The 19,346-nt window shown below is 48.2% G+C and overlaps 1 protein-coding gene across 2 annotated transcripts in view; it reads right to left on the reverse strand.

Moving 5' to 3' along the window:
* Positions 1-19,346, reverse strand: part of NEK7 (NIMA related kinase 7) — a 152,547-nt gene that overhangs the window by 79,679 nt on the left and 53,522 nt on the right. For both annotated transcript variants that reach the window (XM_032770907.2, XM_032770908.2), the window contains one exon: positions 4,367-4,429. In XM_032770907.2, coding sequence (XP_032626798.1) covers positions 4,367-4,429 — 63 coding nt within the window. The remainder of the gene's footprint in view (positions 1-4,366; positions 4,430-19,346) is intronic.

Raw genomic sequence — 19,346 nt, forward strand, 5'->3', positions numbered from 1 at the left:
AGAAGTGTGTATGGATTCCAGATGGAGGTACTACATTGCGAACATGATAGTGTTTGATGCAGTTTGAAACCCACTTAGTGGCTGGGCCAATAGAGCTGCACCTTTAGTCCTATCCACAATGGAAAGGAAAAGCCTAGCTTTCCTAAAAGCCTTCATCCTGCCCATATAGGCGGCCTAGGCTCTCCTAACGTCAAGTGTGTATAGAATAGCTTCCCTGTCATGAGAGAGGGGCTTGGGATAAAAGCTGGGATGTGAATGAGTTGGTTCCTGTGAAAGGCTAAAGTCACTTTGGGGATGAACTTTGGGTGCGGCCTGAGCATGACCTTGTCAGGAAAAAATATTTTAAGGGGGGTTGCCATAAAAGCCACTGTCTTCCCTATCCTCCACATGGAGGTAACAGCGACCAGAAATGCTGTCTTCATTGACAGGTGTGTAAATGAACAACTGCCCATAAGTTGGAAGGGCAGTCTGGTCAGGCCCTTTAACACTAAATTCAGTTCCCTTGGTGGGGTAGGATGTCTGCGTTTGGAAAACAGGTTCGCTGTGCTCTTGAGGAACTTCTTAGTAGTTGGATGCAAGAAATCTAAAAACTCCTCTGTCCGTTAATGAAAAGTTATTATGGCCACCAAGGATACCTTGAGCAAGCTGTGGGACAGTCCAGACTTCAGTAGGTAGTCTAAGACTACTGATAGAGTAGCAGATATCGTGGTAATTTGTCTGGAATTACACCAAACCTGGAACCTGGTAAGTTCAATGGGTAGCCAATTTCCTACTGTGTAGTAACACATCCTGTACCTCCTGAGAGCAGGATCTCTCTATATGTTGGAACCATGAAGGAACTAGGCCTTGAGTTGAACAATTTGCAGGCTGGGATTGAGAGCGCGTCCTTTGTTCTGCGAGAGGCAGTAAGGAGTGAGTTGAAGAGGGATTGGCAGATACATCACCAGCTGTGGCAGGTAAAGATACCATATCTGTTTTGGCCACGTGGGAGCAATCAGTGTGACATTTGCTCTCTCTGTTTTTAACAGGACTTTCAGCAATAGAGGAAATGGGGGAAAGCATATAGAAGGCCCTTTTCCCATGAGAGGGGGAGAGCATCCCTTAAGGAGTTCTGTCCAAGGCCTGCTCTGGAGCAGTAGCGCAGACATTTCTTGTTCAGATAAGTGGCAAACAAGTCTATAGTCAGTGTCCCCAACTTTCTGAATATGTTGTGGAGTATTACTGAGTTCATCTCCCATTCGTGGTCGTGTGGGAACTTGCAACTGAGAGTGTCCATTGTCTTGTTTTGCGCTCCTGGTGGGTAGAACACTGATATTGTAACATTGTGGGAAACGCACCAGTTCCATAGCTTTAGTGCTTCTGCACAAAGGAAGGGCATTCTGGATGCCTCCTGAGGATTTATATAGTACATGCATGCTATGTTGCTTGTCATGACCCTTGTGTGTGTACCCCTGATCAGCAGAAAGAAGTGAGCACATGCGTTCCTGAGCATTTGAGGAGGTTGATATGAAGTCACACCTCTGTGAGTGACCACTTGCCTTGTGTCATGAGGTTGCTGAGATGTGCTCCCCACCCTATGAGGGATCCATGGTTGGAGAGGAGTAGTGATGGAGGAAGGGCAGGAGCTATATGAACAGGAGTTTGTGCAAACATTTGCTGGGTCCTTCCACCAGTTCAAGGATTGGTTGACCTTGGTGGGTAACGATAGGTGTTTGTCTAGGTTGTTTCTGTTCAGCCTGTGAACATAGCTGGACCATGGCTGGAGACACCACATGCAAAGTCTATCAGCTTATGTACATAGCATGCATGCATACCCAGCATCAGGGTAGTCCCCAGATAAAGTGAAAGAAGTAACTGAAGTTGTTGGGTTTTGGAGGGGTTGGGTGGGTTTGTTTTAAGAGAAGAAAAACCAAAGGAAACTCTAAACCAGGGGTTGGCAACCTATGGCACGCATGCCACCTTTGGCACGCGAACCAATGTTGCCTGGCACGCAGCTGCCAGCCGGACTCCCGGCTGCCTGCTCCGCTCAGCGCAGTCGGCTGAGCGAACAGAACCCCAGGCCAGCAGAGACTGAATGGGGCTGGTGGCTGGGACCCCAGACCAGCGGTAGGCACGCCCCCCCAGCTTCCCTCTCATCATGCTTGGGTTCTGCAGCTCCCGAGAGCGAGAGCCATCAAAGGCACGGGGCCCTGAGCCTGCTGCGGGAGGGGCGGTGGCAGCGGCTCACACTCCCCGGATCCACAGAGACCCGAGTGTGGCGAAGCGGAAGCCTGAAGGCGCACGGGGACCGCTGCCCGCATGCGTCTGCTGCAGGAGCCCCCCCAGGGGGGGCACCAGGCCACAATCTGGGCAGGTGCGCCCCTCCGGCTCCCCCCTCACCACGCTCGGGTTCTGCGACTCATGGAAGTGTGAGCCGCCGCCGCTCCTCCCGTAGCTCCCCTCCTCCGATTGCCTCAGCACTCCATGTGGAGTTTTGCCTCCACGGAGAGCCAGTGTCTGACATGCATGGGTCTGGTAAGGGGAGTCTCGGGGGGTACTCAGGGAGCAGGAGGAAGGTGTGATAGTTCGGGAGTTCTGGGGGTCCTGTCAGGGGGCAAGGAGTGGTTGGATGGGGCGTGAGAGGCCCCCAGACAGACTCCTGGGGAAGGGGTGTGGATAAGTGTTGGGGTAGTCAGGGGACAGGTAGGGGGTAGTGTCCTACGGGGGCAGTTAGGGTGGGTGAGGTCTCAGGAGGGGTCAGGCAGGGGACAGAGAGCAGGTAGGCTTAAGTAGGGGGTGGGGTTCTGGAGAGCAGGGATCCTGGAGGGGGCAGTCAGGGATAAGGTGGCGGGGGGGGGTTCCGACTGGGGCAATCAGGGGGGGAAGTGAGAGGGAGTGGATGGGGGTGGGGCGGGCAGGGCTATCTCCTCTTTTTTGATTGTTGAAATATGGTAACGAGGGGGGAGCTGGCAGGCGCTTGGGGGCTGGCGCCCACATACATCCACTACAGCCTGCAGGAGCCCCCGGGAGGGCTCCAGGCCGCAGCCTGGGCCGGAGAGCCAGGCGAGGCGCAGCTGGTCCCCGTTAGCGGTGCCACTGCCTTTGCAGGGCTGCTGCCCCCCTGCACCGCGCTGGCTACTCCATGGCTGGGGCTCGCTGCTGCCACAAGCAGATGCTCTGGCTCTCTGGTGCCTCCGGAAGGTGGCTCCTCCTTGCCGAGCTGCTGCAGCTGCCCAAGCCTGGCAAAGCCAGGGAGTGGACTTGGGGTGGGGGCCACCTGGTTGGGCTAAGGAGGGCTCGTGGGCTGTGCACTCTCCAGGAGAGTTCAGGGGATGGGGAGGGGGGAACCTGGCCTGGGGAGCAGCCCCTGGGGTCTATAAAGACTCATTGGGATTTGCCCCTCAATGAACCGATGTGCAATGGGGGGGAGGGCGCAAAGTAAAAGTTTTGCCTAGGGTGCAAAATATCTTTGCACCGGCCCTGCCCAAGGGGGTGTGTGCACCCCAGGTTAAGAACCACTGCACTAAACTGATAAATTAAAATGTAGATCTTAGTTTTAAATGAAGCTTCTTAAACACTTTAAAAAACTTGTTTACTTTACATACAACAATAGTTTATAGACTTATAGAGAGTCTAAAAACGTTAAAATGTATTACTGGAACGCAAAACCTTAAATTAGAGTGAATAAATGAAGACTCGACACACCACTTCTGAAAGATTGCCAACCCCTGCTCTAAACTAACAGATAAAAGAAAGATTAGTAACTACCTAAGTTCAAACAATAGGTTAACAAGCAGATGAAGGGACAGCTAATGGCAAGGTCTCTACCCAGGGGCAGCTGAGAAGGAAGGGACAGAGATTTGCCCACACAGCAGTAGTTAATCTCCAGCCGGGGGGGGGTGGGGGGGGGTTTGGGGCAGGATAGCACATGTGCAGGCTCAACAAACATTGCTACCAAAATTCACTGATCAGCACTGCAGGGATGCACATGCACCTATGGTGGAACACTCATAGGGACACTACTCGAAGAACTATATTTTAGTTATTTGAAATAGTAATTTAAATTCAACCCACTTGAAAAAAATCAGTGCATTACTGTACATGACATAAAATGTTTATTCAGTATCTTATTATTCTGTTTCCTTCAAATGTTTGAACATGAAAGCTTGCAGTTTAAGGTCTTCTGCCTCTGAATACTTGCCTCCTTATAAAGAAAGTTTTTTTTTCAAGAAATGAAAAATGAAATTAAATGGATATCTTTAAGTATTACATTTAATAAAAGCCTCACATATAAGACAGAGGACACTTCATCATCATCTAATGTCAGAGTGAAAGAAAAACCAATAAATTATAACTAAACCTATGAAATTCTTTAACAAGTCTTTACCTTAAGAAGATCTATTTCTTTGATGCAGTCAGCCCGGGCTTTGGCATCCATTAAATCAAATATCTGCACACAAAAAAAACAAAACATTTTTTCTAACAACAGCAAACACTGTGTCGTCATTATTAAAATTATTATTTTACACTGCCACCAAAAGCATGCTAAGCACTTTATGGGAAAACACAGCATTGCAATAAGAACTAATTATTATCTTTAGTACGAGTTTTAGTACTGAAACAGATGTAATATTATTTCAGATACTACTTACAAAACAAAAGCAACTATTGTTAGTACATTTTTTCAGTATTTTTCAAGCTTTTTTTTTTTTAAATAAATACGAACTGAGTATTCTATACCGAGTCATGTTCTTCTGGTAGCAAATGTGAAATAATATTTGAAATATTTATTAATAATATTTTCAAAAGCACATTTCCACAGCCTTGAACTAGTATTTAAGAGCATAAAACAACCTGACTGCCAAACAGCATGACGTAAACAAAGTAGAGCCACAGAATGATAGTTCACCACAATAAAGCATCAGTGTAATTAACATCTAAATACTTTATGCCCTCTTAATCATCTCTCCTTTCAGTCTTAACTCTGCTCTCCATTTTCCCTATAGATTGCTAACCTTCAGCATCACCTAATGGCTCCTCAACCTACCACTGTCTTTTGCTGGTATCCTTTCAAGTTCCAAGTTAGGTACCTTTTTCTCTTCCATCTGTACTCTTACACTTAACAGCAGCATCACTCCCAAGGATTTCATTACCGCTTCTATTTATTTATTGACATCTGCACATCTACCCCTAAACTCTTCATTTGAAGTCCACTCTGACACTCCAACTTCCTCTTATTCTCTTGCCATCTCAAGCTCATTGTCTCAGGGTACGTCTACACTGCACGATTATTTCGAATTAGCTTAAACCGATATTACAAAACAGATCTAATAAAATCGGTTTAGCGCGTCCACAGTGGGATCCCGAAATCGATTGTTTGCGTCCATGGTCCAAAAGTACCCAATCGCTTCAGAAGCAGATGCACCGTGAGAAACAAAAAGAACCACGTGTGCTGTGTTCCTCAGCTTCCTCCGTCCCATTCCGTGTTGAGAGCACAGTTGCTGATGGGGCCCAGAAATACATAGCCACAACCACAAAGCGTTGGTCCGCTGACGGTACAGCCTCACCCAACTCTCTTTGTGACAGGCAGCAGACAGCCCTTTTGGCGCCTTATTTCGCAGGAAAGATTGACATTGAAGCACAACGCCACTCAGCACAGCCATCTTTCCTTTTTTTTCACGTGGGGGGGGGGAATAATAAACTGAGGAGCTGTTCCCTGAAACCACGCCAGGAACACTGTGTTTGAAACTTACGCCACATTGGGAGCTCAGCCAAGAATGCAATAAATTATTCGAGACGCTGTGTGCTGTGGATAGCTGAGTCTCAACGTACCACCTCCCTCCCTTCATATGCGTCATTTGAGTCTCTGGCTTCCCGTTACGCTTATTCACGCAGCGCTGGTGGTATCCTGGAGTTTTTTTTCAAACGCTTTGGCATTTCGTGTTCTGTAACGGAGCCGGATAACACAGATTGTCTTCCCCACAATAGCGATCAGACCTAGTATCTCCCGTCAGGTCTATGCTGAGCTCTTTTTCGATTCAGACCATACTGCCACCGCTGCGATCAGAGCTCCACGCTGGGCAAGAGAAATGATATCAAAAGTTCGGGGCTTTTCCTGATTACCTGCCCGCTGCATCGAGTTCAGTTGCTGTCCAGAAAGCGGCGTGCTGCACCTCCCTGGAGATGCCGCCGGAGGCATAACGTCGATTCTCGCACACACACGAACCCTAATTCGAGTTACTCACTATCGAATTTAGCGCTACTCATCTCGTTTGGGAGGAGTTCCGAAATCGATTTAAGGAGCCGTTTAACTCGATATTAATGACGACGTCGTGTGAACGGATACAGCGTTAAATCAGTATATCGGCCATTAAACCGATTTAAAGTCGCAGTGTAGACCTGGCCTCAGACCCTGAACTTAGCCGTCCTTCCTCATCCCTTTCTGCTGCATCCCTTCTCTATCTTAACTGACAACTACCCTCATTTTTAGAGCCCTGCAAATCCATGGGTATCCACTTTATATCTGTGAACCATTTCTGCCGACTGCCACACAGATGAGGATACAAATTTTGTAATCGAGCAGGACTCTGACTGTAAAAACGGGGCAGGCAGATGTGAGGAACCACGGCATGGATCTTCCACCAGCCCTGAGTGGGAGGCCTGGGGACAGGCACACTGGGCAGGGGCCTGCTTGGGCCCCCGCCCAGGGCAGGTGGAGGGCCTGCCTGGCTCTTAACATGGCTGGGCTGCGATTCCAAGCCGCCCCCCATCACAGCCAGGTCAGGGAGAGCCATGCTGGCAACTGTGGGGAGCCTGGGTCCCTCCACCTCTCCTGGGGGGAGGGATGGGGGCAGGGACACTGGGAGGAGAGGCTTGGGGGCAGGGACACTTGGCAGGGGACATGAGGGGGCAGGGACACTGGGCAGGAGCTGCTCGGGCCCCCTGCCCAGGGCAGATCAAGGATCCGCCGTGACTCCCCACAACCCGGCTCCAGACGGGGAGGGAGCAGCTCGGAGCCACAGTCCAGCCACAGTAAGAGCTCAGCAGGCAGCCTTGGGGAACTGGGGCAGACCCTCCATCTGCTCTGGGCGGGGGACCCAAGCAGCCCCTGGGTAACTCAACAGGTCTCCCCTTTTCCCCTGGCCAAGCCAGAGTGGAGCCCAGCCACAGAGCTGTGAGGAGCCACAGCAGACCCTCCACCTGCCTGCGGTGGGGCAGGGGCTGAAAACAGCCCCCGGTCACGTCTCTGCCCCACCCCCCAGGTTCTCCACCAGGCCTAGAGCAGGTGGAAGGTCCGCAATGGCTCCCCACAGCTACCCGTGGCTCTCCCCGGGGAATGCCTCATAGCCTCAGCCCAACCCCCAACGTAGAGCCCCACAGATCCAAAGATAATTTTTGCGGATAGCAGATAGGATGCGGATACACATTTGTGTATCTGCACAGGGCTTTACTTATTTTTCTTGTCTCACGATCATAACTTCATTATCATCTGACTCTTCTTTCACCCTCACCCGCCAGCCACACTCCTACATTTTCCTCATCAATATAAACAAAATCTGCCCTTTCCTCATTAACCTCACTGCTAGGACACTTGTTTCTTGTTCTCATCACTCACCTTGACTTTTATAGTCCCTTACTCTGACACCCCTGCTTTTTACCTCTTTTCCACTCTCCCATCTGCTCAAAATACCACTGTAAAGTCTCGTCCCTGCCTCCTTCCATGCCAGCCACATCATCTCCTTTACTGGCTTCTTATGATTTAGGCTCGGTGTCCTTATCTTACAATGTCTATCCTTTTGCTCTCATTTCCTCCAGATATCACACTCTGTGCTTGACTGTTTCTTTTGATTTTCTCTTGCTCTGCTTTGCATTCTACGATAGTGCAGCTGTGCAACTGGAACAGTTTTCTTCATTTTGTTTGCCAAACACCCTCTCTTCCCCTCCTGAGATATCTAGCCTCAAACTAACTAAATCTCAACACTATATTTCTTTCAGGAATCCTTCCTACCTCCTCGGCTCCACTAACTCCACACACTAGCCCTTTTCTGAAAAAATTGTCCTGTTAGGATTGCAAGCTGTTCAGAACAGGGAACATGACACACAATAGCTGTTTCTTTAGGTAGCACTATAAATTATCTTTTATTAGACTTTTTTCAGTTTATACTGTATGCTTATCTCTCTCAGATGCTCCTCAGGAAAAGTTGAGTTATGTTCCCTTATGATGATCAAAAGCAGGCTCAACTGAAGAAAAGTGATGAATGAGTCAAGAGCCGAGGGCTTTTTCCTGAGAACACCCTGCCACCAGCCCCCAGATATAAGAAAACGAAAGGACTGTCAGCACCTCGAATGATTTCAACTGCTGAGTAAAAGTACTAGGAGAGAGGCAATCTGTCTCAAGCCAAAAAAATCAATTCAATAATCAAAAGCCACTGCACTCTCTTTGGAGCACTGATATAATACCACAGCCAGCATCATATTAGCGCTTAAGCCACAGTGTGTTCCTTTATTTGAGATGCCACTATCTAATGCCAATCTTTAAACCAAATAGAAAGAATCCTGGGAATCCTTAAGATTTTTTCATTCGTGGAGCTCTGATCTTCATAAGACGGGATACAGTGTGTACTGACTAGCCTCCACTTGAGCATTTAGAGTCTTGTGATCTCAAGACAGCCCAAAAAAACCCCAAAGCCTAGATTAGGGTGGATCTGGGGTTCACGTTATGAAAAAGGTATTACCAGGTTCATTATTAAAATGTCAAGCCATAAAGAAAAAGACTACTTAACAGGAAATAGGAAAAAAAAAATCCCTCAACTCTTTGTATGTTAATACTACAGTAATAAGAAATAGACTGAGCTAGAAGTAATGAATCAGGAAGGAGACAGTGAAAAAAAGATACATGGCAGGATGTGTCATATGAATGGAATGTTAACACTAAGAAATAAAGTCATGTCAGATGTAACAGAGAAAGGGGGGCTCGTATCATACAGTAAATTATTGATATAAAGTCAAACCAATACTAATGTAAAAGACAGAAGTTGAAAATTTATGAGTAAGGTTAGGGACATGACTAGAAAAGGAGAAGTCACAGTCACCATCTGCTATAGATCTCAAAACCAAAATGAAGAAACCATCCCTACTTAATCTCCTTGTGTGATAGGGTGTTTTGGGGCTGGGCAGCCTAGTGGCTAGATCACTGATCTTTTTAGTCTGTATGGTGGAGGGAGGGGAGGGAAGAAGTGGTAGGGGAACCCTCTCTACTGAGTCCCAGCCTGGGGCCTGTGCAGATCAACACCTAAACAGGAGAGGAGTCTCCTTCCCAGCACGGAGTCAAGATCTACTTCCCTGGGCTACTTCCTACAAGTCTCTTCAGTCTGGATCATGGCCACGCTAGTCCAATTGCCCTGAGTGCTGGGACTTATTTGCAGCCTCCTCTTGGCAGGGGAGCCCTTACTTGCCTGAAGCGGCTACAGTGGCTGGCAGGTCGCTGATCGATCCATTCGGGCAGACAGAGAGCTCCTGGCTTCTCGCCAGTCAGTCCCTTACTGATCCAGGCTCCCTTCGTTTCTCCCCACTCCAGGACTGGCATTGGCCACAGGTATAGTGGGGCAGGGCTAGCTGAATCCAAACATTTTCTTTAACCCCCCCTGTGCCAGGCAACAGTTTTTCTTCCCCCTCACACCTTGACACTGATCTAAAGTCTTAAGACTTGTTGATAAGTCCTGGAGGACTTCAATTATTCAGATATCATAATCTTCCGGGAAACACAAAATGTTAAGTTCAGTCAGTAAGCGAATTACTGAAATGTGTTAAAGGGTAGTTTATAAAAATGAGAGCCCTTTGGGGCAGGCAGGATACTACTGGGGAAAGACTGACAAACCTGGAGATGGTACGTGGAAAACTTTGATAAAGTGAACAAGAAATGATCAGAGAAAAATTTCATGATAATGGAGAAAAATAAGCAAGTAAAACTGTGGCAGTGAAGGAGACAAGAGGTCATAAAACTTCACAAAGCATGCAGAATTAGTGGCAAATCACTTTAGTCTCTCAGTTTAAAGCCCATTTGTCGTGCTATGGCTCAGTCAGCAATTTTCAAATATCCTTTTTTACACATATTACTTTTATTCCATTAGGACTACCATATACACACACACACGCACGCCCTAGACTGTATAAAAGCCAACTAAAATTTACTCAACTTGATATTTGCTCTCCCCCTCATCTCCCGGCTACCTAGATTTTGTTTTTATGTGCTATACATTGCTGACTCGCGAATTTTAAATGTTCAACTAAGTCTCCATGTCATGATTAAAATACAATTCAAAAACGCCTTCAAAACTCTTCCATACAAAATCTATAAATCCATTAACAGGTTTTTATATACACCATCAAACTCATTTTGAAAACTTCAATTAAATCTGCACCCAGATCTACAGATTTAGAACTATGCACCACTGGGATTATCTTGTCATGGGAGACCCACTAATGAAACATCAGGCATTCTTGAGAAATCATCCATAGAACTCTCTGTGCTTTAAACGACTGATAGTAGTTTGTTTAAGAAGCAGGATAATTTACCAAATTCATCAAAAAGTTTCTTTTATCATCATGTCACTTGGCTCCCCTGGTTGATAGTGTTACTGACGCAATGCAGTCAGCCCTATCTGTAAAGACTCCCCACCACTTCCCCAACATAGACACACAGCTGATGTGGGTACAGCATTAACTATCACCACAGGGGGCTATATACAACCCCTTTCTTGATACCAAAAGAGGACAACTCTGTTAATGGAGAACAGCAATTTATTTTCACAAAATGATAGAGTTATTTAAGTTATAGAAAGGATTTGTACAGTTTGTATTTTTATTCTGTGACATGGGAGAAGATTACAAAATTTGATCTCAACCAACAAATGTACAACAAACGGATCCATGTTGAATAAAAGCTACACCAACCAGCCAGACAAATTACATTTTGCTGTAGCTTTCTGTGACACAAACATGCTAAATATTTAAAGACTATTGATTAAAATCCATAGCCAGTTGATTCACTACACATGCGACTCTGAGGCGCATTCAAGTGACCAAATAACCAATTCATTACTAAAAGTCTGCAATAGTACAGTACAGGAAAGAGTTACATCATCACTGATCCTTCTAGGAAATTGTTTCTCATAGTATGTCAGGTCACCTTACACAGAAGGTGCACTCCCAAAATATACCCCCAATACTTGCTCTATTTATAGCAGACTTGCTTATAAATTAAAGCACTCTATACATCACCCAAACCTGGAATCCACCAGTCAGCTTTTTACTTTGTTTTTCTGTTAAGACTGTCTACCCCTTATCTTTTGATTTTGAATACAGCATTCCAAACCAGCTGGGCCATGAAAACACATCCTACCTTGTACCATGGTCGAACACTCATTTATCTTTATTTTGTCTGGGTTTATATTCGTTAAGGCCAAACACTACATTTAGCTTTGCAAGGTACTGTGGGATATATACCCTCTTGACATAAGTGGGCAGGAGTGAACCTAATACAATTTACCATAATTTTGTGCCAACTGTCATATATAATATGTTAATGAGATGTGCAATACATAATATGATGTGTAACGTATGTTGGCTTATAAGACACTGGTAAAGTTTTACAAAAATATTCAAAAGACAAAACTGATCACAATACATGGAGGAGGAAATTGCAGTATTGGTAATTGTATTTGGTATAGTCTTTGCTCTTCTCCCAAAAAAGCAGGATTCAGAAAGCCTTCTCCAACTTCCAAAAAACATAGGAAAAAAGACTGTCAATCACAAATGGTTCGCATAGCCGGGTTCCATCTCCTCTCTCTCAATCACAGGCTAAAAACGTAATAGAACTAGAGAAGCTATCAACAGATGCAGAAAAACATAACATGTATATAGGAAGAGAGGAACATGAAATAGAAGACAAAACACAGCACCATACACAGTCGTTTAATTGAAGCAGAGCAATTTACTGCATACTACACAAATTCTTCGATTCACACAATAAAAAGAAAACTTCCTTAAAAAAAGTTTGTATACTTTCAGACAAGTACAAACTGTTGCTTATCCTATGACATGCAGCCATTTGAGGTGGAGTATGGTTTCTACCCAGAATATTGGGGAGTTTGAGAAAAGGGTCCCTACCTGGTCATCTTTTAGGGCCCCAAGAGCGAATGCCCAGGAAAGTGAAGGTTCCGTATTTCAGTCATCACAACACTCAGTTCATGTAGCACCCTCCCAAATGTTCATTCTCCTCCACAATATACAATTAACACAAACCATGCAGCTTAGGGTCATACAAGATCATGCTTAGATTAAATAACCTCAGGAATTGTTCCAACACTTTCTCCCTCTTGACCATAAAGGGTCAATCACTACAACTGTATTCTAGCAATACAAGACAGAATTCTTCAAAAGCTTCGGGGCAGACATTTCAAAATGTCCCAATGAGACCAGAGCTGAGGCCAGGACTACACTAGAAACATCTGCCAGTATAGTAATATTGGTTAGGGGTGTCATTTCTTCTATTCATTATGACAGTTCTATATGGCAAAAGCCCTAGTGCAGATGCAGTTGTTATGGCAATGGAGCTGCTTTATAACAATTTATTAATACTCTATATTGAACTGGTTACTGGGATGGTTACTGTAATACCATATTGGTGTAGCTTAATAGGGAGGCTTTAAGGATAAGACAGTTACTCACCCTTGTAACTGTTGTTCTTTGAGATGTGTTGCTCATATCCATTCCAGTTAGGTGTGCACGCGCCACATGCACATTCGTTGGAAGATTTTTACCCTAGCAACACTCGGTGGGTCGGCTGGGCGCCCCCTGGAGTGGCGCTGCCATGGCGCCAGATATATACCCCTGCCGACCCGACCGTCCCTCAGTTCCTTCTTGCCAGCTACTCCAAACAGTGGGGAAGGAGGGCGGGTTCGGAATGGATATGAGCAACACATCTCGAAGAACAACAGTTACAAAGGTGAGTAACCGTCTTTTCTTCGAGTGCTTGCTCATATCCATTCCAGTTAGATGATTCCCAAGCCTTATCTAGGCGGTGGGGTTGGAGTGAGACGTTGAGGAATGTAAGACCGCTGAGCCAAAGGCTGCATTGTCTCTGGACTGCTGAACCAATGTGTAGTGCAATGCAAAGGTGAGGATGGAAGACCAGGTAGCAGCGCGACATATTTCCTGGATGGGAACATGGGCCAGGAAAGCAGCAGATGAGGCTTCAGCCTGAGTAGAATGGGCAGTGAGATGGTTAGCCGAAACGTGAGCCAAGTCATAGCACGTCCGGATACAGGATGTAATCCAAGATGAAATTCGTTGGGAAGAGACTGGCATGCCTTTCATCCGCTCTGCGACAGCTACAAAGAGCTGAGGCGAACGTCGGAAGGGTTTGGTCCTCTCGATATAAAAGGCGAGAGCCCTGCGGACATTCAAAGTATGCAGCTGTTGTTCCCGAAGCGATGAGTGCAGCTTCGGGAAAAAGACCGGTAGAAAGATGTCTTGATTAATGTGGAAGGCAGACACCACCTTAGGGAGGAATGCCGGGTGAGGTCGCAGCTGTACCTTGTCCTTGTGGAAGACCGTATATGGGGGATCAGCTGTCAGAGCTCCAAGTTCCGAGACTCGTCTAGCCGAGGTAATACCGACGTGGAAGGCTGTCTTCCAGGAAAGGTACAGCAGCGAGCATGTGGCTAGAGGCTCAAAGGAGGGACCCATAAGCCTAGCTAACACCAGGTTTAGATCCCAGGTAGGGGTTGGGCGTTTGATTTGAGGGTACAATCGCTCCAATCCTTTAAGGAACCTGGAAACTATGGGGTGAGAAAAGATTGAACTGTCACTTTCCCCCGGGTGGAAGGCGGAAATAGCTGCAAGATGCACCCTTAAAGAAGAGACCACCAGGCCCTGCTCTTTGAGGGTCCATAAATAATCCAAAATAATGGGGACAGATATGCGTCCGGGGGCAAAGTTACGCTGAGTGCACCAGTGGGAGAAGCGCTTCCACTTGGCAAGATATGTTGTCTGCGTGGAAGGCTTTCTGCTTCCCAACAGCACCTGTTGTACTGGTGCGGAACAACGCAATTCAGACTGGCTTAACCAGACAGCAGCCATGCTGTCAGATGAAGGGATTGCAGGTCCGAGTGATGAAGCCTGCCCAAGTCCTGTGTTATGAGGTCCGGTCAGAGTGGCAGGGGGATGGGGTTTGCCACCGAGAGGTCGAGCAACAGGGTGTACCAATGCTGTCTCGGCCATGCTGGAGTGATCAGGATTAGGTGTGCTCTGTCCCTGCGGAACTTGTGTAGGACTCTGTGGACGAGTGGAAATGGAGGGAAGGCATAAAAGAGGTGTCCTTTCCACGGAATTAGGAGTGAGTCCGAAAGGGAGCCCGGGGAACGACCTTGCAGGGAGCAGAACACCTGGCACTTCCTGTTCTCTCTGGAGGCAAAGAGGTCTATGTGGGGAAACCCCCACTTCTGGAGGACAGAATGGAGACTGTCCAGATGGATCGACCACTCATGAGAGAAGGAGGATCTGCTCAGTTGATCTGCCAGAGTGTTCCGGGCTCCTGGGAAAAAGGATGCTACCAGGTCTATTGAGTGGGCTATGCAGAAGTCCCATAATTGTATCGCCTTCTGACAAAGGGGGGAGGATCATGTCCCTTCCTGCTTGTTTATGTAATACATGGCCGTTGTGTTATCTGTAAACACTGAGACACAACAACCCCGTAGATGGCGATGGAACGTCTGGCACGCCAGGCGGACTGCTCTCAGTTCTCGGACATTTATGTGTAAACACCAACTCCCGAGGTGACCAAAGGCCTTGAGTGCGAAGGTGTCCTAGGTGAGCACCCCAGCTGAGAGATGTCACGTCCGTTGTCAGGGACATGGAGGTCTGTGGTGGATGGAACGGTAGACCTGTGCACACCAGGGATGGCGTCAGCCACCAGTCGAGGGAGCCTAGGATGTTCGGAAGAAGGGTGACCACCATGTCTATGGCGTCCCTGCCTGGGCGGTAGGCTGAGGCGAGCCAAGTTTGAAGGGGGCGCATGCGCAGTCTGGCATGCTTTGTCACAAATGTGCATGCAGCCATGTGACCAAGGAGGCCGAGGCAAGTGCGAGCCGAGGTTATCGGGAAGTTTTGAAGTCTTTGTATAATTGATACTATTTCCTGAAAACGGGGTAGTGGTAAACTGGCTGTTGCAAGATTGGAGTCCAGATTGGCCCCGATGAACTCTATTCTTTGTGTAGGCACTAGAGTAGATTTTTCCAGATTGATCATCAGGCCTAGTCGCATGAATAGGTCCTTAACGATGCCCACATGACTGGTGACTTGTACCTCTGAGGTCCCTCGAATGAGCCAGTCGTCGAGGTATGGAAAGATATGTATTCGACGACAGCGGAGGGATGCGGCGACTACCGTCATGCACTTCGTGAATACCCGAGGGGCTGAAGAGAGGCCAAATTGAAGGACTGTAAAACTGAAAGTGTTTATGGTTCACCACAAACCGTAGATACCGTCTGTTCTGAGGATAAACTGCAATGTGGAAATACGAGTCCTTCATATCGAGAGCGGCGTACCAATCTCCAGGATCCAAGGAAGGGATGATGGTCCCCAGGGATACCATGCGGAACTTGAACTTTTTCATGAAATTGGTCAGTCCTCGCAGGTCTAGGATAGGCGTGAGGCCTCCTTTTGCTTTGGGGATTAGGAAATATCGGGAATAAAACTCCTTGCCCCTGAATTCCTTCGGTACCTCCTCCATAGCTCCCATTGTAAGGAGCTTCTGTACCTCTTGCAGGAGGAATTGCTCGTGAGAGGGGTCCCTGAAGAGGGACAAGGAGGGGGGTCGGAAGGGAAGGGGTGAAATAAACTAGAGGTGGTATCCCAACTCCACCGTGCATAGGACCCAACGATCCGAGGTTAACTAGGACCACGCAGGGAGGAACGAGGAAAGGCTGTTGTAAAACAGAAAAGGATCCTGGTAGACAATCGGTACACTGCTCTTGGGCGCACCCTCAAAAGTTTGATTTGGGTCCCATCGTTGGCTTGGTGGAACCGGTATTGTTACCCCCTTGAGGTCCAGAGTGATACCTGTGGTTGGCACAACCTCGCCTTCTGGCAAATTCTTGTCTTGGCTTAGGCAGGGAGTAAGGGTGCTGAGGTTGGGTGCGGAAGGACCTTCTTTGAGTCTGTGGCGTATGCATTCCAAGCGAACGCATAATCACCTAATTGTCTTTCAGACTCTGTAGCCTAGGGTCCGTCTTCTGTGAGAACAGGCCCTGGCCACTGAAAGGTAAGTCGTGTATAGTGTGCTGAAGTTCAGGTGGCAGGCCTGACACCTGAAGCCACGATATACATCACATGGCGATTCCAGAGGCGACCATTCTAGCTGCCGAATCGGCGACATCTAGCAAGGCCTGCAGGGAGGTCCGCGCCACTTTCTTTCCTTCCTCCAATAGTGCCGTAAATTCCTGGCGAGAGTCTTGTGGGACCAGTTCTGTGAATTTCCCTACCACCCCCCCGGTGTTGTAATTATACCTACTAAGCAGGGCTTGTTGATTCGCTACCCTGAGTTGGAGGCCTCCCGCTGAATAGATTTTACGTTCCAACAAATCCATTAGCCTAGCCTCCTTTGATTTTGGGGCAGGGGCTTGCTGGCCATGACGCTCCCGTTTATTGACGGACTGTACAACCAATGAGCAGGGTGCACACAAGTACTCGTACCCCTTGGAGGGTACCATGTATTTCCGTTCAATCCCTCTGACTGTGGGTGGGATAGATGCCAGGGATTGCCAGATGGTATCTGCCTTAGCTTGGATCGAACGAATGAACGGTAAGGCCACTCGGGTTGGTGCCTCCGTTGATAATATATCTATCACCGGGTTCTCAACCTCTGGAACCTCCTCTATCAGCAAGTTGATATTCTGGGCGACACGCTGCAGGAGATCCTGGTGTGACCTGAGGTCAATTGGAGGCGGGCCCAATGATGATGCCCCCGCTACCACTTCATCTGGGGAAGAGGAAGATGAAAGTCCGGGATGAGTGGGTCCTAGATGGACTCCTGATGATGGGGGACATCCGGGGCCGGAAAGACCTGTGGGTCCGGTGCGTGGCGGGAGCTTCCTCCGTACCAGCAGGAGGAGGTCAGCTGACAGTGGCCTCTGGCACGCGGTGCTCTGAAGGAATGAAGCGTGATGGCACAGTGGGTTCGCCTTGGGCTTGGTGATATGCCCAAGGCATCCAAAAGGACCACTGATGAGGTCCCTGGTCTGGGCTGTAGGTCCCTTGAATGACCCAGCTGTGTGTATCTGAATCACCATAGGAAGCACTGTCCGCATGGGATGATACAGATGCATGCCGAGGTGGCCACGGAGAAGCTGAAACCGCTTTGGGAGGGTCTCTGCGTCTGGTCGATCCGTCTCCACGTGGCACCAGAGAATGGTACCGGGAGTCATACAGGTACCAAGAATGAGACCGGGACCTGCGACCGGCGCAGTGCCGGGAGGTCGACCAGGGCCTCGAATCCCAACATCGAGATCGGCTGCGAGAGGTACGGTGCCGTGAGCGGTGCCGGGACCTCAATCGGTGCTGAGAGTATTGGGTCGGCGATCGGGATCTCAAACGGTGCCGCGAGTACGACCGGTACCTAGATGGAGAGTGGTACCGGGACTGTGAGCGGCATCAGGACCGGGATTGGTGACGGGACCGAGAATGTCTGCAGGACCTCAATCATGACCGGTGTCTTTCAGCGGTACCAGGCGAGGACGGTCTCAGCAGGGCAGGCTTGCCTATTGATTGCACAACCCACACCGGCAGTGCTGGGAGTTGAGGAAGCTCAGGCTCCGTCAAGGCAATCAACTCTCTTGACGTAGAGAATGTCTCCGGCATGGAGGGCACGATAAGCTCATCCACAGTGTGCGTCGGGGAGCTGGTGGGCACCGAACTCAATGGCTCTTGCGAGACCGGAATCAACGGTGCAGAAGATGTCAGGGCCGCGGCAGTTGACGGCGCCGGGCGGTCCGACTTAGGCAGGCGCTCTGACTGCAGAGTAGGCACGGGAGCCGCAGGAGTCTTGTGCTTCTTGATCCTTGGGGAGAGAGAGCGGTGCTGGGCAGGATCCTTGGCTGGTGATGGCTGGTGCCGAGGGGCCTTTCCGGTGCCCGTGCGCTCTGGTGCAGAAGAGGCACTTCTCCCCGGTGCAGTGGTTGGTGCCGAAGGTGGAGAAGTGAGAACTGCCTCCATCAGGAGCTGCTTGAGACGAAAGTCCCGCTCCTTTTTTGTCCGGGGCTTGATGGGATTCGCCCAAGCACTTGAGGCAGGAGTCGTGAGGGTCTCCTGTGGGCATCGGCCTATGACACGCCGAGCACGGTTTGAAGCCCAGTGAACCAGGCATGGGCCCCGATACCAGGTGAGGGGAAGGGGCTGATCCCCGATCCCTCTTAACTATATACAAGAACTACTTAAAAGGATTAATAAAACTAACTAGAACTATAGAAAATTGAACTATATACACAATAACGATTAGAAACAAGCGAATAGCTAGGGAAGTGGAGATCAACTAAGCCGCGCTCCACTGTTCCAACGACCGACACGGGCGGTAAGAAGGAACTGAGGGACGGTCGGGTCGGCAGGGGTATATATGTGGCACCATGGCAGCGCCACTCCAGGGGGCACCCAGCCGACCCACCGAGTGTTGCTAGGGTAAAAATCTTCCAACGAACGTGCACGTGGTGCGTGCACATCTAACTGGAATGGATATGAGCAAACACTCGAAGAAGATGATTAAGATACAATATGATTAAAGAAAAAGATTGGGAAACAAAAGCTCAAAGGTACTACAGATGCTTCCCAACTTACGCAAGCATTCCATTCCAGAACGCCTTGTGTAACTCGAATTTTGCATAAGTCAGAAACATACTCCCGACCATTACACCAAAAACAAACAAACAAACAAACAAAACACACCACACTCTCCTATTTCTAGCTTATGGAGCTTTTTCCGTAAGTGCGGATTTGTGGAAGTCGGGTTTGTGTAACCCAGGGGGCATCTGTATAAGCATATTTAAAAGATTCTCTGGGGAGGAGATGAGAGAGGAAAAGAAGAGCTGTACATGAGTAGTTGTTCAGGGACAGCAGACGGATACCCACCACCTGCTATGGTATCAGATGATGTTAAGGCCTACCTAGCTCACCATCAGGGGATCACATGCCTTTAGGTAAGACAGGCATGCATGTAGACTTAAGCAAATCCTTCTCTAGTTCTACTGTTTAAACTAAATACTTAGATTTTTAAGAAGGTCATAAATTCCAGAAGGGTCACTGCATCAGACCTGCTG

Source organism: Chelonoidis abingdonii, chromosome 7, assembly GCF_003597395.2.
Source record: "Chelonoidis abingdonii isolate Lonesome George chromosome 7, CheloAbing_2.0, whole genome shotgun sequence".
Classification (NCBI taxonomy): domain Eukaryota; kingdom Metazoa; phylum Chordata; order Testudines; family Testudinidae; genus Chelonoidis; species Chelonoidis abingdonii.